Source organism: Lithobates pipiens, unplaced genomic scaffold (genome assembly GCF_037356315.1).
Source record: "Lithobates pipiens isolate NorthernLeopardFrog02 unplaced genomic scaffold, aLitPip1_a1.2 Scaffold_18, whole genome shotgun sequence".
Classification (NCBI taxonomy): domain Eukaryota; kingdom Metazoa; phylum Chordata; class Amphibia; order Anura; family Ranidae; genus Lithobates; species Lithobates pipiens.
This window is the reverse complement of record NW_027507758.1, coordinates 570,872,946-570,895,363: the sequence shown is the minus strand read 5'-3', so window position 1 is coordinate 570,895,363 and position 22,418 is coordinate 570,872,946. Positions and strand designations below refer to the sequence as shown.

Here is a 22,418-nt window from a genome sequence, read left to right as displayed (position 1 = left end):
TATATTATTATACAGGTTTTATATAGCTCTTTAACATCACCATCATCATAGTGCAGTAAAGCAAACCAGTTACCTATATACCAGAGTACAGCATGCTGGTTATATTAGCATGGTTACCCTTCTGATTATACAGTTACTTAGTGCCGGAGGTATACAGAATACATACGCATCAACTTCAGGAATAGGAAGCTGGGAAGTTTCTCTAGAAGTAGGCAGCATGCTCTTAGGAAACTCACCCGTCCCCAGTAATGTGATCAGCAGGGCGGAGGACAATGGAATTTCTAGAAAGAAGTTTGTTTTAGCGGTGGAGGTGGTTGCTAGGAGACCATTGTTTGTCATTGTGACAGTGAACTTGAATGGGACCACAATGAAATCCAATCATCCATCCTAGAACCATTTAACCCTTAGGCTCCATTCACACCAATGCGTTTTTTTCCTGTTTTATGCTTTTTGCAGAAACGCAGGACATTTTTTTCTAAACATGGATTCTTATAGAACACGTTCCCATCAATACATTTTGTGCCTCTGCGTTTTTGGAAAGGGTCAGGGACTTTTTTCCCCGCAGCATTTATCATTTTGCATCTAATAAACTTCAATGGATGCGGATGCAAAACACAAGTACTGTGTTTTTTGACGAGATTTGCGTTTTGCGCTTTGTGTTTTTTTTCCTTTACATTCACTTTATATTGATGGTTGCTAAGGAGCAGAACGGGGAAATCGGCCGCCGTGTCCTTAACAACCGAGTCATTAGCTGTTAGCAGGGTTCCCTGCTGACAGTTGAATGTAAAATAAAATAATTACCGGTAAAAAATGATTTCCCTTACATTCACTTTATATAGGTGGTTGCTAAGGAGCAACCCAGGAAGCCGGCCGCCGCGTCCTTAACAACCGATGAGTCATCAGCTGTCAGCGGGGTTCCCTGCTGACAGCTGAATGTAAAATAAAATAATTACCAGAAAAAATTTTTTCCTTTACATTCACTTTATATAGGTGGCTGCTAAGGAGCAATCTGGGAAGCTGGCCGCTGCGTCCTTAACAACCGATGAGTCATTGGCAGTCAGCGGGGTTCCCTGCTGACAGCTGAATGTAAAATAAAAAAATTACCGGAACAAAATAATTGAGAAAAAAAATGGCTTGGAGTGTTCTCCCCCCCCCCCCCTTTGGGTCCGGTATTGATTTGGAGGGGACTCCTCATGCCAAAATGTAAAAATCTATACCTGACCCACATTACGTCACAGGGGTGGTGTCTCCGGGTGACATCACCAAATGGTCATGCCCCATGGCTTTATAAGAAATGGCAGATAGTGGGAGCCGACACAATGGATACAGCCAGCATCGGAGGAAGACAAAGAAGATTTCACTGAAGAGCTAAGAGGGAGAAGAAACCACCTGGAGAGAGAAGAGGGAGAAGAAACCACCTGGAGAGAGAAGAGGGAGAAGAAACCACCTGGAGAGAGAAGAGGGAGAAGAAACAACGTAGAGAGAAGACCAGAGGAAGAAGATACGATTTTTTAAAGGGGAGCTCCACCCAAAAGGGAAGTTCTGCTTTAAGCACTCCTCCCCCCAAATATGCCACATTTGGCATGTCATTTTTTTTGGGGGGGGCGATGGGTACCTAGTTTTGACAGGTACCTGCTCCCTTTTGCGTTTCAGCTGCCAAGTTTTCCTCTTCCCCTTCCTCCTTGCAATCTTCTGGGACACGCCACAGGTCCCAGAATATTGCTCAACCAATGGGGAGGCGCTGTGTGACCGAAGCTGCAAGCTGTCAAAGCTGGATGCCCACACTTGCAATGGCAGCGGGGTGGAGAAGTGAGGGAGAGAAGCGAGGCTTAGGGTGGCCGCATCGCTTGATCGTGGGACAGGTACAGTAAGTGTCTGTTTATTAAAGGTCAGTAGATACACTTTTTGTAACTGCTGACTTTAAATAAACACAAAAAAGAGTGGAACTCCGCTTTAATAAAGGACTTGTCAAAAACGGTGGCTTGTGTTTTGTAACATACACTTCTCTTTTTTGTTGGTGAATTCACAAGGAGGCGGGGGTGGGATCTGGGGTTCCCTTGTTAAAGGAGGCTTCCGGATTCCAATAAGCCCCTTACCCCTTGCCCGCCGGCCTGCACACCCACCACCCAGGGTTGTCGGGAACAGTCCTTGTCCCCATCAACTTGGGGACAAGGTGCTTTGGGGCGGGGGGGAGGCAGAGCCCCCCCCCCGATGATGTTGAGCGCATGCGGCCTGGTATGGTTAGGGGGGGGGTGCTCGCTGGTCCCCTCCCTTTCCTTACGTACTGGGCTGCATGCTTGGATAAGGATCTGATATGAATTTTGGGGCTGTCCCCTGCAAATCCAAACCAGACCCTAAGGGACGGGGGGGGGGGGGGGGCATGTCTTTTTTTTTTGCCGCCAATTCTTTTTTTTTACATTCAACTGACAGCTGGGAACCCCACTGACAGCTGTTGACTCATTGGTTGTTAAGGAGGCAGTGGCTGGCTTCCCGGCCCACACTTTAGCAACTGGCTATATACAGTGAATGTAAAGCAAAAAGAAAAAACACATGCAAAATGCAAATCGCGGCAAAATCATGATTAAAGAAAAAACTGCGCAAAGCACAGCCACAAGCACTGGTACTTAATCCTGGTACACGCTACAGTTTTTTATTTTTGTGCAGCTCCGGTCGGGAGCCGCTGTACTAACCATCCATGGTCCAGAACACTCTAATCTGCGCTCTCTGCCTTTGGCTTTTTGGTTTTCCAGAATGCACGTCTGACAGAAGCTGGTGGAATGGCCAGCTTGCGTTGGACAGCCCGACATATACACAGGCCATTACGTCTTACAAGCTGTTGGCTGTGAGATAGCATGATAAGCGCTTTTTTATCAGCTGGATGTAAGTGTTTACCAAAAATATGAAGCAGAATACATATTGCCCTAAATTGTTGAAGAAATTTGAATTTTTCCATTTTTTTTATTAGATATATTTTATAGCAGAAAATAAAAAATATTTTTTTTTTTTTTTTTTCAAAATCGTCTGCCTTTTTTTGTTTATAGCACAAAAATTAAAAAAAACGCAGAGGTGATCAAATACCACCAAAAGAAATCTCTATTTGTGTGGGAATGAAAAAGGATGTAAATTTTGGGTACATCATTGCACGACTGCGCAATTGTCAGTTAAAGTGGCGCAGTGCCGTTTTGAAAAAAAATGGCCTGGTCATGAAGGGGGGTAAATCTTCCCGGAGGTCAAGTGGTTAAAGTTGATGTCAAGCCAAGACCTTTTAATATTTTGTTTTAAATAGCGTGGGGAAGAATTAGACCCTGTCGGTTTTGAACTGTAATACAAATTTCGATAGCGAGATTTCACCTTTACTATCACATTGATGATGGTTTCACTACACAGAAAATGATGAAAAGTCATCAAAATTAAATACAGACGCAAATAAAAACCTGACAGGGCTTTTAGCCTTTCCCTACTCTGCTAAAAAAAAAAATGTATTTCTGCCTTTGTGGTTGTTAGAGAGTTCCCCTAGATTCCTGTCTTGTAAAACGTTTTCAGCAGGACAGGAAGTGAGAGTAAATGTCTCTAGTAGAGGTTGTGGTAGCAGTAAAAATGCAATAGGAAATCTTACTCCTCCTTTCTATTATTTGGTTCATTTTAGCTAGAAAACGAGACCAATAAATTATTGTGTTGTTATGCCCTGTACACATGGTCGGATTTTCCGATCACCAGGGTTTTTTAGTAGATAACCTAGCAAAGTCTCATTAAGGAGTAAAGAGGGTTTGAAGAGTTCAGGGGTCAGTAGTAAGTGATGCAGAGTTCAGGGGTCAGAAGTATGTAATGCAGAGTGCAGAGGTAAGGAGTAACACAGAGTTCAGAGGTCAGCAGAAGGCAATGCAGAGTTCAGGGGTCAGTAGTAAGTAATGCCAAGTGCAAAGGTCAGGAGTAAGTTATGAAGTGTGCAGGGGTCAGGAGTAAGTAACTCATATTTCAGAGGTCATTAGTTTGTAACACAGAGTGCAGCGGTCACTGGCATGAGTGAGTAGACAGAGTGTAAAAGTCAGTAGTATGTATAACAGACGGCATGAGTCAGGGATAAGTAATGTAGAGGGAAGGAGTCAGGAGTAAGTAACGCATAGCTCAGAGGTCATTAGTATGTAACATGTAATATGTAACATAGAGTGCAGCAGTCAGGAATAAAAAAGTTCAGGGGTCATGAGTAAGTAGACAGAGTGTAGAAGACAGTCGTATGTATAACAGACTGCATTGGTTAGCAATAGGAAATTTAGAGTTAAGGAGTCAGGAGTAAGTAACGCATAGCTCAAAGGCTCACTAGTATGTAAAATAGAGTGCAGTGGCCAGGAGTAACAAAGTTCAGGAGTAAGTAGACAGAGTGTAGAAGTCAGTAGTACATAACACAGACTGCAAGAGTCAGGAGTAAGTCATGTAGAGTGAAGAAGTTAGGCGTAAGTAATGTAGAGTGAAGGAGTCAGGAGTAAGTAATGTAGAGTGAAGGAGTTAGGCGTAAGTAATGTAGAGTGAAGGAGTTAGGCTTAAGTAATGTATAGTGAAGGAGTCAGGGGTAAGTAATGTAGAGTGAAGGAGTCAGGAGTAACACAGAGTTCAAAAGTCAGGAGTATGTAACACACACAGTGCAGAGGTCAGGAGTAACTATTATACATCTCCCCATTCTCCTCCAATAAAAAAAAGGACTCCCCTTCTAATAGAAATATCCTCCTCCTAAGCTAAATTTGCCCACAGCACAACCTCCCCTCTGCAAATAAATGTGAGTAGCTGGCCACCCCTAACATCTGTGTTCAAATATTTATTTACTACAAGTTGATGACAGAGAAAAGCATCTTACGCGTTTCGCCCAATGGTCTTAGGTCAGAGATGATTAGATTTTAGCTCTCCTTAGTCAGAGATGAGTACATTTTAGTTCTCCATAGTCAAACAGACAAATTCCCCCCTACCTCTGTGAAATTCCCTCAGATGCAGTGGCCCCCGGCATTGTGAAGGATGTTCTCCCAGGTCTCCCCTTTTCTGTGTCAAATGACTGGTCAGAGGTTAGATAGAGCCTAAATTCTGGCTCTTGGCTCTGCAATACCTGAATCCACTCTGATCTGAGTTCTGAGGCCAATATCTACTCGCCACAATCGATGGGTAGATCGCAATCGACCCCCTGAGTTAACAACAAAATCTACAAACAAAACTAAAGGCCAGAATAGTGGGGTTACCTCTCTTCTCTGGCTGAACTTATCCAACCACTTTGGCATCTTTATTTAGGTCAGTGGTCTCCCAACTGTTTGCCCGGGGGCAGATGTGGCCCTTTGCTTGCCTTTATCAGGCCCCTGGGACACTATTCCTCCCAGTGGTACAAGGCACTACTCCTTCTACACCAACAATGGGGCATAATTCCTGTCACTGATACCAACAATGAGGAACTACCGTATTTTTCGGACTATAAGACATTTTCCCCAGAAATATGGGGGAAAATGTGCCTGTGTCTTGGTGCGAATATATACGATTGGCACCGCCCCCACCGTGATCCGGAGCGCTCCTCGTCCTTAGGAAAGGCCGCTGCTTCGGCCTAGCTCTGGAGCGGCGGCCATCTTGGTGCACCCATCGGCCGTTTACAATGTGAAAATGACGGAGCCATCACTTGTAAACAAACCGGCCTCATCATGACGCTGGTTCCTCTCTCCCCACCTGTGTACAGATCTGTAAAGTGTAGGGGAGAGATCGGATGGCAGCAGCGATGTGGGCTGCATCTGTAGTGCCCACAGCACTGCTCTGTGACAAGTGCAGTCACAGCCATCCCTCCATACCCTGCCAATACTCTGCAATTCCCTGCCAATACTCTGCAATTCCCTGCCAATACTCTGCAATACTCTGCCATACTCTGCAATACTCTGCCATACTCTGCCAATACTCTGCCAATACTCTGCCATACCCTGCCAATACTCTGCCATACCCTGCTAATACTCTACCATACTCTGCAATGCCCTGCCAATACTCTGCCATACCCTGCCAATACTCTGCCATACTCTGCCAATACTCTGCCATACCCTGCCAATACTCTGCCAATATTTTCTATGGTAATGGTCACTCTGCATTTCATAGGCACTGGAAAATATTTTAGTACACTGGTTCAGAATATTTTTTTTTCTTGTTTTCAACCACTAAAACCTAGGTGCGTCTTATGGTCAGGTGCGTCTTATGGAGCGAAAAATACGGTATTCCTACCACTCTCCCCAACAATGGGGCACTATTCTTCCCACTGACACCAATGATGGGACACTATTCTTCCCACTGACACCAACTGCAGGCAGGCCCGGACTGGGACAAAAAATAGGCCCGGGCATTTTAGACTGAGCAGCCAACCTTTTCAGGGACCGGGGGTGGCTGGTGTTGGTACTCCACACTGTAATGTGCAGCGACACTGTGATATAAAGGGAACTGCACTAAAAAGGGGCACTGCAATGATTACAGTGCTCTTTTACGGGGCAGTCCCCTTTATATTATAGTGTCCCAGTCCTATTGTGGCCATGCCAGTACTGTCTGTCTCCTATTGTGTCCATGGCCCAGTGACACTGACCTGCTCTCTGGCGCTGCGGGTACAGGGTGGCTCCCTCTGGCGGTGCGGTGCAGCGTGGCTCTCTCTGGCGGTGCGGTGCAGCGTCACTCTCTCTGGGGGTGCGGTGCAGCGTCGCTCTCTCTGGTGGTGCGGTGCAGCGTCGCGCTCTCTCTGGTGGTGCGGTGCAGCGTCGCGCTCTCTCTGGTGATGCGGTGCAGCGTCGCGCTCTCTCTGGTGGTGCGGTGCAGCGTCGCGCTCTCTCTGGTGGTGCGGTGCAGCGTCGCGCTCTCTCTGGTGGTGCAGCGTCACTCTCTCTCTCTGGTGGTGCGGTGCAGCGCCACTCTCTCTCTCTCTGGTGGTGCGGTGCAGCGTCACTCTCTCTCTCTGGTGGTGCGGTGCAGCGTCACTCTCTCTCTCTGGTGGTGCGGTGCAGCGTCACTCTCTCTCTCTGGTGGTGCGGTGCAGCATCACTCTCTCTCTCTGGTGGTGCGGTGCAGAGTGGCTGGTTGTGCTGGGGCTATTAGTTCCCCCAGCACAGTCCTCTGTTTCATTTGCCATGTCTCCTGTAGTAGCTGCTACAAGCACTCCTCAGCTTGTTTCTGGGTTTTCTCTTTCACCCCAGCAGAGTGCATGCTGGGGACTGTAGTCTGCTCCCTGCTGAGACCAATGGTGCCATGTATCTCTGGGACTACATTTCCCATGATGCCCCTCTAGTTTCTTCTGATTGGCCCTCTGTGTTGGCCAATGGGGAGGGAAAACTACCAAAAAGGAACGCCTTCTCTTCCCCTGCTGCCGACGTGAGAAGGGGAGGGGAAGCGAGGGGGGGGGGAATAGTGACAGCAGCCTGAAGCTCTCCCCACCGCGGACGCCCACAGCTGGAGGAGGAGAGCGGAACTGTCAGCGCGGCGCTGAGGCTGAGCTGTGTGTGAAAGAGACACACAGCACAGCCCATGCAGCCACCAGTTCCGCAGGACACAGGCACGGCCGTATGGCGGTAGGCGAGCGGCGGCCGTGGCCTGTGTTACCCACAATCAGGCCGCGGCCGCCGCTTACCTCCCGCTGTGCGGCCGGATCATCAACAGGCCACGGTCGGCCCCGGCCCACCGGGCAAATGCCCGGTCTGCCCTATGGCCAGTCCGGGCCTGACTGCAGGGCCCTATTTTCCCTATTTACACCAATGATGTGGAACTATTTCTTCCCCTGACACCAGCAATGGGGCACTATTTCTCCCAATAATATCAATGATGGGGCACTATTTCTTCCCTTAATACCAACAAAGGGGCAATATTCCTCCCATTAGTAACAATGATGGGGCATTCTTTCTCATTGACACTAAGGCATTTCTACTCCCACTGGCCACAGTCCGGCCCCCTCAAAGTCTGAAGGACAGGAAACTGGTCCTTTGTTTGGAAAGTTTGGAGACCCCTGATTTAAAGAGGAGCTGCACCTAAAAAAAAAATATTAAAAGCCAGCAGCTACTAATATTGCAGCTGCTGACTTTTAATAAAATCACACTTACCTGTCCCAGGTTCCAGCGATGTCGGCGGCAGATGACGAGCGATCGCTCGTCTCGCTGCTGCCACCGCCGCCATCCTCTGTCAGGGAATCGGGAAGTGAAGCATTACAGCTTCACTGCCCGGTTCCCTACTGCGCATGCGCGAGTCGCGCTGCGCGTCTCTTATGGTCCCCCGCTGTGTCTCTGGGAACTGTGTGTTTCCCAGAACACAACGGGGGGGGGGGGCGGAGCGTCAGCAGGGGTCTGCGGCAATCTGGCTGGAAGTGGGTGCAGTTACCTGGATTATCCAGGTAACTGCACCCCCCTCTCCCCTGAAAGGTGCCGATTGTGGCACCGGAGGGGGGGAGGGATAAGATTAGCGGAACTTCCCCTTTAGGGTGAAGAACCGCTTTAAGTCCTTCAACAGAAATAAGATTTGCTTTTCTTGGCAAATTTTTACAATTCAGGCAAACTTTCAACAAGTACTACACAGCTCCTCATTAAGGATAAGAGGAATGATTCCGTGTAATTTTCCCCAAAGCAGAAACTCTAAATTTCATTTACTTAGCAGGTCAGGTTAAACTTGCTTAAAGGGTAAGTTTAACTCTGTACACTTTTTTTTCTAAATTCCAACTCCCCTATGCACCAACATAACATTCATGTACATATAGAAAAATTCCCTCATGGGGTTTTTTAGCAGCCAAGAAATTGTTCAAAGGTCATTAATTCAAATTCTTTATTATATCAAAAAGCAATTTGACAGTTACATGGGAGTTGTAAAAAATTGAGCTCTGGCATTCACATGAAAATGACCAAACCATCAATCAAGATGGAACTACATATTGTATGAAATCTTAACAAAATTGAATTTTTCGGCAAAAAATGGTCTTCTACATAAAACCCTACGCGTTTCGACCCTTCTAATTGTGGTCTTCTTCAGGGTTGTATTTTATTCTATGTAGAGAGAAAATTAAATATTTTAAATTTTAATAAGCATTTGATTTGTTTGCTCATATATCTAATTACACAAAGAGATGTATATTTACCAAACAAGATGATGGAAGAGAGAAAAATATGTCCTACAGTCAGAGATTTCTTTTAAAAGCTAATTTCAGCGGTCCCAATGGCATATGTGTCGTCTCCACCTCCTATGGCATGGCCCCCGCCCTCAAGGAACTTACAAAAGACCATTTGTTTGGACCCCCAGAAGAATAGAAGAGGAGGGGAGTGGACAGGCACCTGTAGTGTATCATTACAGTACACTACAAGTGCCTGTCTGCACCCCTCCTCATCTCCTCTGCATAGAATAAAATACCGACCTGAAGAAGACCACAATTAGAAGGGTCGAAACGCATAGGGTTTATGTGGAAGACCATTTTTTGCAGTAAAATGCATCTTTATTAGGATTTCATACAATATGTAGTTCCATCTTGATTGATGGTTTTGTCATTTTCATGTGAATGCCAGAGCTCAATTATTTACAACTCACATGTAACTGTCAGATTGCTTTTTGATATAATAAAGAATTTTAATTACTGACCTTTGAACAATTTCTTGGCTGCTAAAAAACCCCATGACGGAATTTTTCCATTATACAAATGTTTCAGGATGTGCAGCACCAGTAGCTCACACATATGTGTTTTTCTATTCTATAGCATTCTTGTACTTTTTTTGCAAAAATATCAAAGCTTTCCATTAAATCTACAGTCACTTACTTTTCTTGTCCTAATCCATGTTTCCAGACGTTTCCATTTGTAATGTCTTCTTCCTTACAGACTAGAGATCATGACACAGGAAGGAGTTGACCAGCTGACCTTATTGGCACACACCCTGCATCATCCACCCACCCATTCCCAGGTGCACGTTTTTTAAATGAAATGCAATCAATCAATGATACAAAATCAGATTGCATAGTGTATGGCCATCTTTATACAAGTACATAGGAGGGAGTGGACAGAAACACTCAGCTGTCAAGCCCCATTCACAACTCTACACAGCGGGAACTCACATTCCCACATGTTTTTTTTTTTTTTTTTGGGTGGGGTGGAAGTGTTTTGGAGCATTTTCACTCATCACACATAAGGCAGCCCATCTACCTGAATGGGCTGCCCTACACACAGCATTTGCCCCAAAGAAGCTTCAGAACTTTTTTTTTAGTGCGTTTTTTACTGCGATTTTTCAGGCCCCATTCACATGTAGGGGAGAGCACATTTTGTGTCTCGTTTTTCCTGTGACACGCATAGGGCAGCCTGTTGATTTTAATTGGCTGCACTACATGTGGTTAATGGGACATTTTGGCGTTTTGTGTGTTTTTTACTGTGCATTTTTCAGCATTTGGCCCGTGTTTTATCACATGGCAAAATGCGTGTTTGCTTCTTCGTTTGGTGTGCCGTTAACAATTAATGGCACTGAAAGCGCAAATAGTAATTTTAGGTGTATAAACATGGCCATACATTATGCAATCTGATTGTATTTTGTGTATTTAGTGAGAAGGGTGATCACTGATTGATTGCATTTCATTTAACCACTTGACAACTGGGCACTTAAAGTGGTTGTAAACCCATGGGGGGGAAAAAAATGAGCAACCTGCAAGGCAAAGGCATAATGAGCTAGTATGCATAGGACAAGAAAAATAAGTGCCTGTAGATTTAATGGAAAGCGTTGATATTTTTGCAAAAAATTTACATGAATGCTATGTTGGTGCATAGGGGAGCTGGAATTTAGAAGGAAAAAAAAAAGTGTACAAAGGTGAAATTACCCTTTAAAACTAGGTGAAGGGTGTATTTCTTTTTATTTGTGTGTGTGTGTGAGGGGTTTAACTTATTTTATTTAGTGTTCTTTTTGTCGTGTTTTTTCCAGCTTTTTTGTGTGTATTAGATCATTATTTGTGTACTGTTACTTAAAAAATGTTATTTGACCTTTTATTTATTTTTTTTTTTTTTTCTGTAAAAAAAATGAAAATAGGAGGACTAAACAGGAGCCTTTTTGGAACAGGTTAGATGGAAAGAGCTTCTGTGATCTTCAAGGACCATTTAAAAACACATTGCACCCTTAACCGCTTGCCTATCACGACGATATACGTTGGCAGTAGGGCTCGTACAGGCAGAATTACGTACCTGTACGTTGCCCTTTAAGAAGTGGCCAGCGGGCATGCACGCATGCCCGCAGCAAGCTCCGTGAGTCGGATCGTGGGTCCCGCAGACTCGATCGCCATGGAGATACCCGCGATCACCTCACGGGGAGGAAGTATGGGGAGTTGCTAATGTAAATAAGCATCTCCCTGTTCTGCCTAGTGACAGTGTCACACACAGCCACACCCCACCCCCCCCCCCACAGTTAGAAACACGCCCCAGGACATACTGAACCCCTACACTGCCACTTCACCACCAGTGTCATTTACACAGAAATCAACCACCTCATTTAAAGTCCCAACCTCCTGTCTTTATTTACACAGGAATCAGTGCATTTGTATAGCACTGATTGCTGTATAAATGACAATGGTCCCAAAAATGTGTCAAAAATGTCAGATGTGTCGGCCATAATGTCGCAGTCATGATAAAAATCGCTGATTGCCACCATTTAAAAAAAACTTTTATGCAAACCAATCAATATACGCTTATTGCAATTTTTTTTTTTTAACAAAAATATGTAGAAGAATACATATATCGGCCTAAACTGAGGAAAATTATTTTTTTTATATATATTTTTGGGGGATATTTATTATAGCAAAAAGTAAAAAATAATGCGTTTTTTTCAAAATTGATGCTCTTTTTTTGTTTATAGCGCAAAAAATAAAGAGGTGATCAAAAACCACCAAAAGAAAGCTCTATTTGTGGGAAAAAAGGACATCAATTTTGTTTGGGAGCCACATCGCACTACCACGCAATTGTCAATTAAAGCGACACAGTGCCGAATCGCAAAAAATGCTCTGGTCAGAAAGAGGGTAAATCCTTCCAGGGCTGAAGTGGTTAATAAAAACACCAAAAAACACCTTAAATTCCCTTTCCTTGTTGAATGCAATGCATTTTACCAAAATTTTCCAATTTTTGCTAACATTTCAGCAATGTCTGTGGAAGCTGCACTATATTACAAAAAGTATTGGGAACTTTAATGGCATCAGTCCATAAAGATATGGATGAGCGATATTGGGGTGGAGGAACTTCACTGGCCTGCATAGAGTCCTGACCTCAACCCGATAGAACACCTTTGGGATAAATGACAGCGGAGACTGAGAGCCATTCCTTCTCATCCACATCACAGCCTAACAATTTTTTAAAGCAGGGGCTAGTAGAATAATTTATATATAAAAAAGTTGTGGTTGTAGATTTTTGGGTAACAAATTATAACCCATATTTTCAGCAAAAAAAAGAGGCAAGAGATGACGCCTCACATATTTCCCTCCTGGTAGGTATATGTTAAGCTGACTCTGGGGACACGGCCTACACATTCAGTGAAAACAAACACACAGCGTTCTAAAGCAGAAATGAATGACTGTAGGCAATATCATTTCAATCTTCGGTATGTTATGAAGGCTTCCTGGCAACCTGAGGAACCTGAGAAGCTCCCGCTTGAAGCATTGTTGGGTGTCCCCTTTAACCACTTGAGACCTGCGCTATAGCCGAATGACGGCTACAGCGCGGATCTCCTTTGCCGGGACTACGTCTATTGACGTCGTCCCGTGCACGAGCGGTCTACGAGACTCGCCTGATCACAGATCCGTGCAAGGGGTCGATCCCGACCCCTTATCACGTGATCAGCTGTCAGCCAATGACAGCTGATCATGTGATATAACGGAGCCGGTAATCGGCTATTATTCCGAAAAAAAATATTATTATAGAAAAAAAAAAAAAGCCCTGCCAGTGCCCACCTGCCTCCTGCCAGTGCCCACCTGCCCCCTGCTTTGCCACATTAATAAAAAATGTGTCCCCCCTGTCAGTGTCACCCAGCAGTGCCCATAGTGCCACCCAGCAGTGCCCACAGTGCCACCCAGCAGTGCCCACAATCTGCCTCAACAAAGGTGCTGCACCCCAGTGCCACATATCCGTGCCCAGCAGTGCCGCCCATCAGTGCCCAGCAGTGCCGCCCATCAGTGCCCAGCAGTGCCACCTATCAGAGCCACCTATCAGTGCCACCTATCAGTGCCCATCAGTCCCATCTATCAGTGGTACCTATCAGTGCCCCTTAGTGCCACCCATCCATGCCACCCATCTGTGCCACCCATCCGTGCCATCTTATCTGTGCCCGGCTTTGCCCATCAGTGCCGCCTTATCTGTGCCCATCGGTGCCGCCTTATCTGTGCCTATTAGTGCCGCCTTAACTATGCCTATCAGTGCCCACCAGTGCAGCCTATCAGTGCCCACCAATGCAGCCCATCAGTGCCCACCAATGCAGCCTATCAGTGCCCACCAATGCAGCCTATCAGTGCCCACCAATGCAGCCTATCAGTGCCCACCAGTGCAGCCTATCAGTGCCGCCTCATCAGCGCACTTCAATGAAGGAGAAAAATGACCTGTTTGCAAAATTTTATAACAAACTATTAAACATGATTTTTTTTTTTTTTTGCATCTTTTTTTGTTTGTTTAGCAAAAAATAAAACTCCCAGCTGTGATTAAATACCACCAAAAGAAAGCTCTATTTGTGGGAAAAAAATGATAAAAATTTCATTTGGGTACAGTGTTGTATGCCCGCGCAATTGTCATTCAAAGTGCATCAGCGCTGAAAGCTGAAAATTGGTCTGGGACTGAGGGGGGTTTAAGTGCCCAGTAAGCAAGTGGTTAAAGAGGTGACACGCAAACATCAGCTAGGACAATGCAAGGCCTTACTGCAGCCCAGCTCTGCTTCAAGGTTCATTATTAAACATGGCGCACTACACAGGTGGGTGGATTACAGGAACATAGCTCCATGCAAAACAGGCTTAGTACACACAAGATGATGGGGATACTGTTCTAAGCCTTTTATTCTAGGACAACAGTCCCTGACAATTGAGCGGTCCTGCAACGTTGTACCCAAATAAAATCTTCGTCCTTTTTTTCCCACAAATAGAAATTTCTTTTGGTAATATTTGATCACCTCTGTGGTTTTATGTGCTATAAATGAAAAAAGACGTACAATTTTGAAAAAAAAAAGCAATATTTTTTACTTTCTGGTATAAACCATCTTCAATAAAAAAAATTTAAAAAATCGAATTTCTTCATCAATTTAGGCCAATATGTATTCTTCTACATAGTTTTTGTAAAAAAATCCCAATAAGCGTATATTGTAGTGGCGGTGCGTCCATTAAGAGCGCACGGGCACCGCTTGCTCTGTCACGCCAGCCTCTCTTTGTAAAATGGATAGATTCATGCATAGTATGAACCTATCCCTGATCACTGTAGCCACCCCCTATTCAGGCATCCGGTCCCTTTCCCCCCCCCCCCCGGAGCATCTGAACACCTGGGTGTTCTTTTGAAGCATCTGATTAGAGCCCTAGGCTCTAATAGACTTCAAAAAAGGTGGACTTGCTTTTCTAACACTGAACCGCCTCCCAGCTAATCAGGAGGTGAGGGTCTAATACTCATCACTGATTGGAGGACGGCACGCGCGCTCCGATTGGATGCAGACGGAACGGAAAAGAGGCGCACGGGGGCACAGAGAAGCATGGAGGATGCACAAGCCGTCGCCTGACCCGATGCATGTCCCAGAGCTCGTAAGTGCCGGTCAGATGGCGGGGGGGGGGGGGGGGGACAGAGTGGCTGCATATGATGGGCACAGGCTGCAAATGATGGGCACAGAGGCTGCATATGATAGGCACAGAGGCTGCATATTATGGGCACAGAGGTTGCATATTATGGGTACAGTGGCTGCATATGATAGGCACAGAGGCTGCATATGATGGGCACAGAGGCTTAATTTTATGGGCACAGGGGCTGAATTGTATGGGCACAGTGGCTGCATTTTATGAGCAAAGTGGCTGCATATGGTGGGCACAGTTGCTGCATTTGATGGGCACAGTGGTTGCATTTGATGGGCACAGTGGCTGCATTTGATGGGTACAGTGGCTGAATTTTATGGGGCACAGTGGCTGCATTTTATGGGCACAGTGGCTGCAATTGATGGCACGGTGAGGCTGCAATGGATGTTTTTTTTTCAGAATTTTTCAGTTTGTTTGCCCCCCCCCCCCAAAAAAAAGTTTGAGCACCAGCTCCACTGGTAGATTGATTGATTGGTCAGGCATCCCCTGCAACTAAAATGTAATTTTTGGTGGGATACTTCCAATAGGAACACATCTAAAGGGATGCAGGCCCAGCAGCTTTACTCATTAGTGCCCTACAAGGTGCACAGCTGATTGATAATTATGGAACCACTCCCATTAGATTCACTTTCCCACATGGACACAGACAAACACACAGGGATTTCTTCAGAATAACAAAAGGTATAAATCTGCAACAAAGTTTTTTTTCAACAAAAGTGGAGTAAGGCCGCGTACACACGCGCGGACTGTTCGCCCAACCTTGTTCGGCAAACAGTTTGTCAAACAGTCCGCTCAAAATTTGCATGAGCGGACTTGCCCACACACGAGCGGACTGTTTGACGAACAAGGTTGGGCAAACAGTTCGCTCAACTTTTGAAATGCGCGGACTCGCCCACGTAAGGAGGAGGCAAATCCGCCCATTTCGAGCGCGTGTACAGGTAGGCGGGGCCCGCGAAGGAGACGTCGCGGGCTCCGCCGCCTGGAATGGGCTTAAAGGGGAACCCCAACGCCGAAAAAAATCGGCGTGGGGGTTCCCCCCAAGTCCACACCAGACCCTTGTCCGAGCACGCTACCCGGCCGGCCAGGAAAGGGGGGCGAGCGAGCGCGCCCCCCCTCCTGAGCCGTACCAGGCCGCGTGCCCTCAACATGGGGGGGTGCCTTGGGGAAGGGGGGGCCGCGCGGCCCCCCCACCCCAAAGCACCTTGTCCCCATGTTGATGAGGACAAGGGCCTCTTCCCGACAACCCTGGCCGTTGGTTGTCGGGGTCTGCGGGCGGGGGGCTTATCGGAATCCGGGAGCCCCCTTTAAGAAGGGGGCCCCCGGATACCGGCCCCCCACCCTATGTGAATGAGTATGGGGTACAATGTACCCCTACCCATTCACCTGTGAAATAAAGTACAAATAAAAACACAACACAGGGGGAAAAAATATTTTATTGCACAGCCGGGGGTCTTCCGTCTTCGGGGGTCTTCTCGCCGGACTCCTCCGCTATGTGTGTGTAGCTCTTTTGCCAGCGGAGGAGTCCGGCTTTCTTCCTCCCCGCCGCCGGCCTCTTCTCCCGACTTCGGGGGTCTTGTCCCCCTCTTCGGTTCTTCTGCCGGGCCACCGCGCCTGGTCCGGTGGCCCGGTCTTCTGTCGCCGTCTTCCGTTCTTCTGTCGCCGCCTTCGGTTCTTCTGCCGGGCCACCGCGCCTTCTTGTAGCTCTTTTACAGGCGGTGGCCCGGTCTTCTGTCGCCGTCGCCGCCTTCCGTTCGTGTTCTTCTTCTTGTTCTTCTTGTTCTTCTCCAGGCGATGTTGACACGTCGCTCCCTCCGGCCGGAATGCCAGAGCCGCCCTGCGCTGTGACTTATATAGTGACAATGGGGCGGGGTCACATGGTATATGTCACATGGGTTGATGTCACGTGGTGACCCCGCCCCCTTACGATGTCATAGTCCCCATGTGACATCAACCCATGTGACCAACCCATGTGACATATACCATGTGACCCCGCCCCATTGTCACTATATAAGTGACCGCACAGCGCGTCCCCGGCATTCCGGCCGGAGAGCTCGTCGAGTCAACATCTCCAGGAGAAGAACAAGAAGAACAAGAAGAAGAACACGAACGGAAGGCGGCGACGGCGACAGAAGACCGGGCCACCGCCTGTAAAAGAGCTACAAGAAGGCGCGGTGGCCCGGCAGAAGAACCGAAGGCGGCGACAGAAGAACGGAAGACGGCGACAGAAGACCGGGCCACCGGACCAGGCGCGGTGGCCCGGCAGAAGAACCGAAGAGGGGGACAAGACCCCCGAAGTCGGGAGAAGAGGCCGGCGGCGGGGAGGAAGAAAGCCGGACTCCTCCGCTGGCAAAAGAGCTACACACACATAGCGGAGGAGTCCGGCGAGAAGACCCCCGAAGACGGAAGACCCCCGGCTGTGCAATAAAATATTTTTTCCCCCTGTGTTGTGTTTTTATTTGTACTTTATTTCACAGGTGAATGGGTAGGGGTACATTGTACCCCATACTCATTCACATAGGGTGGGGGGCCGGTATCCGGGGGCCCCCTTCTTAAAGGGGGCTCCCGGATTCCGATAAGCCCCCCGCCCGCAGACCCCGACAACCAACGGCCAGGGTTGTCGGGAAGAGGCCCTTGTCCTCATCAACATGGGGACAAGGTGCTTTGGGGTGGGGGGGCCGCGCGGCCCCCCCCTTCCCCAAGGCACCCCCCATGTTGAGGGCACGCGGCCTGGTACGGCTCAGGAGGGGGGGCGCGCTCGCTCGCCCCCCTTTCCTGGCCGGCCGGGTAGCGTGCTCGGACAAGGGTCTGGTGTGGACTTGGGGGGAACCCCCACGCCGATTTTTTTCGGCGTTGGGGTTCCCCTTTAAGCCCATTCCAGGCGGCGGAGCCCGCGACGTCTCCTTCGCGGGCCCCGCCTACCTGTACACGCGCTCGAAATGGGCGGACTTTCCGAGCGGGAACAGTCCACTCATTTCGAAAGTACAGCGGACAGGCCCACACACGGGCGGACTGTTCGCTCAAACACAGTTTCAGCGGACAGTTTTTCGGAATTTCCGAAAGACTTTGTCCGTCCAACTGTCCGCTGAAACTGTCCGCTGAAAGCCCACACACGAGCGGACTGTCCGCCCAAACACTGTTCAGCGGACAAGGTTGGGCGAACAGTCCGCCCGTGTGTACGCGGCCTTATACTTTAAGGACTTAAAGTATAACTCCCAAACAACAATGATTATTTTTAATCCTCGTGCTGCTGGCATTAGTAAATAGATAGGAAAGTATAATATATTTACTTGTTTTACATTTTTTTTTTTTTACATTTCTTCAGTTACTTCCTGGTTTCCAGGCCTAGGCCAATGATGTCATACATCCCAGGAGTCTTCAGGAGGGGAGAAGAGGAGGAGTGATTTACCCAGCTAATCACACCCTCCTGCATATATGCATGAGTGCAGATGGATTCCAGAAAGTAAGTGCTACATGAATCATCTGCCCTTACTCAAGATGGCCACCGCCAGAAATGCTAGGGGGGTGTTTTTCAAAGAGATTTTTCACCAAAATAAAGCACAGAGACATGGATGAATGGGGGAGTTTGCTTTGAAAATTAAAAATGAATTAAATAGTGTTTTTGGTTTGTGGTGCTCAGATGCAGTGAAGATCCTCTTTAACACCCGCACACCTAACCGTCTTCCAGTATCACCTAATAACTGCAGCAAGAGGATGCAGGAATGGGTTAAGCTACAGTAATGGGTAGCTGTGAGGTTCCCTAGGAGCAGTATGTTATTACCGAAGCTGTCCCTGGAGGCCGTCTGTCCCCATAGCTCCTCACACACACACTGTTTACACTCAGCCTAAACAGATTGCACTGTTATTCTGCTCTCTTGTACACTGCACATCACAAACCACAAGCGGTTACCACAACAAATTACACAAACCTCCATCTAGGCTTGACACATGCACAGGAAGCAACACGGGCTGACCCTTTCTGGTTGTTTATAGTAAAAAAGAAAAAAATTAAAATCCACCTATTACTGATATTTGCCATAGAAGGTGGGTTTGCTCTCACTGACACCAACAATGGGGCCCAATGACATCAATAATGGGGCACAAGTCCTCTCAATGATATAAACGATGGGGCCCAAAGACATCAATGATGGGGCAATTCCTTCCACTTACACCAACAGAGATGGCCTTGTGGTTCGCACGAATTTTGCTCGTTCGCGATTCGCCAAACTTCTGCCGCTGTTCGCGCGGCAGACATATGCGTTTACATTGTGAAGAACTTTGACCGATGATGACACATCCATCATGGGGTACAGGACAGCCAATTGAGACATTTCAGCACATGGACAATTGGACATTCCCCCTACCTTATAAATAGACTTGATCTGGCGGCCATTTTACATTCTGTCTTTTGTCAGTGTAGGGACAGGATGCTGTGTGGAGCAGGTACAGTCAGTTTAATCACTAGCTATTACTATTAGGTCCACAAAAGTCATTTTAAGGACTGGTATAGGTGTACAGTATATAGGGTTGTAATACACTTAGAATATGCTTTCTTTCAAAGATACAAAGTATATTCTGGTGCACTGCTGTGCTGCTGAGTGCACTGCTGACCGATTCTGCAGCTGTCTTTTGTCAGTGTAGGGACAGGATGCTGTGTTGAGCAGGGACAGTCAGTTTAATCACTAGCTATTACTATTAGGTCCACAAAGGTCCTTTTAAGGACTGGTATAGGTGTACAGTATATAGGGTTGTAATACACTTAGAATATACTTTCTTTCAAGTATATTATGGTGCACTGCTGACTGCTGAGTGCTGACCGATTCTGCAGCTGTCTTTTATCAGTGTAGGGACTGAGGGACAGTTTGGTGTTTGGAGCAGGGACAGTCTGCAAATCACTAGCTACTAGGTCCACAAAGGTCCTTTTATAGGTGTACAGTATATAGGGTTGAACACAGGCCCGGATTAGCCATAGGGCAAACTGGGCACTTGCCCGGGGGCCACCAGCCTGCAAGTCCTTGCGGGGCTCATCCAGCCTCTCCTCGGCCGCCCGGCTGCCAGTTACACTCAGCCATCGGCGCCAGGAGGAGGAGCCAGAGCAGACACCTTCGGAAGTGCCTGAAAAGAAACCGTGAGTTCTGCACTCCCCCGGTAAACTGCATAGGAGGAGGGGTGGGGGTGGCTGCATATAGAATAATTCTCTCCATCCTCCTCCTGCAGTAGCGGAATGCCTGCGAGAGGGAGAGGAGAAGCATTCAGAGACTGCAGGAGGAGGATGGAGAGAATTATTCTTCTATATGCAGCCGCCCCCACCCCTCCTATCCTGGTTCTCTCTGCTGCTCCCCATGGGCTCTCCACCGCACCCATACTCTCTGCCATCCTGTCATGCTCTCTGCCACCCCCCCTTGCTCTCTGCCATCACCCCATACTCTCCACCTCCCCCCTATGCTCTCTGCCATCCCCCCATGCACTCCACCTCCCCCCATGCTCTCTGCCATCCCCCATACTCTCCACCTTCCCCCCATGCTCTCCGCCATTCCCCCATGCTCTCTGCCATCCCCCCATGCTCTCCACCATCCCCCCATGCTCTGCACCTCCCCCCATGCTCTGCACCTCCCCCCATGCTCTCTGCCACCCCTCCATTCTCTCTGCCATCCCCTCATGCTCTCCACCTCCCCCCATGCTCTCCGCCTCCCCCCATGCTCTCTGCCTCCCCCCATGCTCTCCGCCTCCCCCATGCTCTCCGCCTCCCTCCATGCTCTCTACCATCCCCCATGCTCTCTGCCATCCCCCACATGCTCTCTGCCATCCCCCCATGCTCTCTGCCACCCCCCATGCTCTCCGCCATTCCCCATGCTCCCCAACTTCCCCCATGCTCCCCAACTTCCCCCATGCTCTCTGCCATACTCTCCACCTCCCCCCCATGCTCTCTGCCATCCCCCATGCTCTCCACCTCCCCCTCCCCCTCCCTTATGCTCTCCACCTCCCCCATGCTCTCCACCTCCCCCCCATGCTCTCTACCATCCCCCCATGCTCTCTGCCATCCCCCCATGCTCTCCACCTCCCCCTCCCCCTATGCTCACCACCTCCCCCCATGCTCTCTGCCATCCCCCCATACTCTCCACCTCCCCCCCATGCTCTCTACCATCCCCCCATGCTCTCTGCCATCCCCCCATGCTCTCCACCTTCCCCTCCCCCTATGCTCTCCACCTCCCCCCATACTCTCTGCCATTCCCCCATGCTCTCCACCTCCCCCTCCCCCTATGCTCTCCACCTCCCCCCCCGGCTCTCCACCTCCCCCATGTTCTCTGCCATCCCCCCATGCTCTTCACCTCCCCCCATGCTCTCCACCTCCCCCCTCCATGCTCTCTGGCATCCCCCCATAGTCTCCACCTCCCCCCATACTCTCAACCTCCCCCATGCTCTCTGCCATCCCCCCATTATCTCCACCTCCCCCCATGCTCTCCACCTCCCCCATAGTCTCCACCTCCCCCCATGCTCTCTGCCATACTCTTCACCTCCCCCCCATGCTCTCTGCCATCCCCCCATGCTCTCCACCTCCCCCTCCCCCTCCCCCTATGCTTTCCACCTCCCCCCCTGCTCTCCACCTCCCCCCATGTTCTCTGCCATCCCCCCATGCTCTCCACCTCCCCCCTCCATGCTATCTGCTATCCCCCCATAGTCTCCACCTCCCCCCATGTTCTCTGCCATCCCACCATACTCTCCACCTCCCCCCATGCTCTCTGCCATTCCCCCATGCTCTCCACCTCCCCCATGCTCTCTGCCATCCCCCCATAAGCTCCACCTCCCCCCCATGCTCTCTGCCACCCCCATGCTCTCTGCCGCCCCCATGCTCTCCACCATACCCGTGCTTTCTGCCACCCCCCATGCTCTCTGCCAGCCTCCCTGTGCTCTCTGCCGCCCTCCCTGTGCTCTCCACCTCCCCACATGCTCTCCAATGCCCCCCTGTGCTCTCCACCTCCCCCTATGCTCTACTGCCCCCCTGTGCTCTCCTCTTCCTCCCTGTGTTTTCTGCCTCTCCCCTGTGCTCTCGCCCCACCCCATGTTCTCAAGGCTCTTCCCTGTGCTCTCCAACCCCCCATGCTCTTTCCTGGTCCCACCTCATCCCTCCCCCACACCTCTGGTGGGTTCCCCCTCCCTCTCTCAGGGGATCTGTCAGGGAGGAGAGTGGGGAAGGGGCCGGTTAACATGTCATGGGCTGCTCAATGCAAAATGCCTGGGCCTATTTTTTGTCCCAGTCCGGGCCTGGCACGTGTTTAGAGAGAAGTTGAAGGAGATGTGCAGATGTATAGTGAGGTAGAAGGTGGAGGAGAATAGTGGGTGTGTTGCAAAAAGAAGATGAGCGGATATATGAAGAGAGGAGAGGTGAAGGAGATGAGTAGGCATATAGCATGAAGAAGGTGTTCTAAGGCTTGGAGATGGTCTTTTAGGAGTCAATAGGGCTGTAATGAGCAGATGCATCCAAGACTTGAGGCACTGGATGGAAAGAAACAGTGGAACCATGGTTATCATATAGATAACTAAGCATCTGTAGAGGAGGTGGGTGGGTTTGGATAGATCCGCAGAAGGGGCAAAAAGGATAAGCACACTTTATTTTAAAATGCATTTAATTTTGC

The 22,418-nt window shown here is 48.7% G+C and overlaps 1 protein-coding gene across 3 annotated transcripts in view; it reads right to left on the bottom strand.

The window, feature by feature from the left end:
- Positions 1–22,418, bottom strand: part of PAQR8 (progestin and adipoQ receptor family member 8) — a 128,837-nt gene that overhangs the window by 58,215 nt on the left and 48,204 nt on the right. The window contains exon 1 of one of the 3 annotated variants that reach the window (XM_077489021.1): positions 167–232. The exons of the other annotated variants lie outside the window; for them this stretch is intronic. Coding sequence (XP_077345147.1) covers positions 167–170 — 4 coding nt within the window. The 5' untranslated portion in view covers positions 171–232. Of the gene's footprint in view, positions 1–166; positions 233–22,418 lie in introns of those variants that run through there. 3 annotated transcript variants of the gene reach the window in all.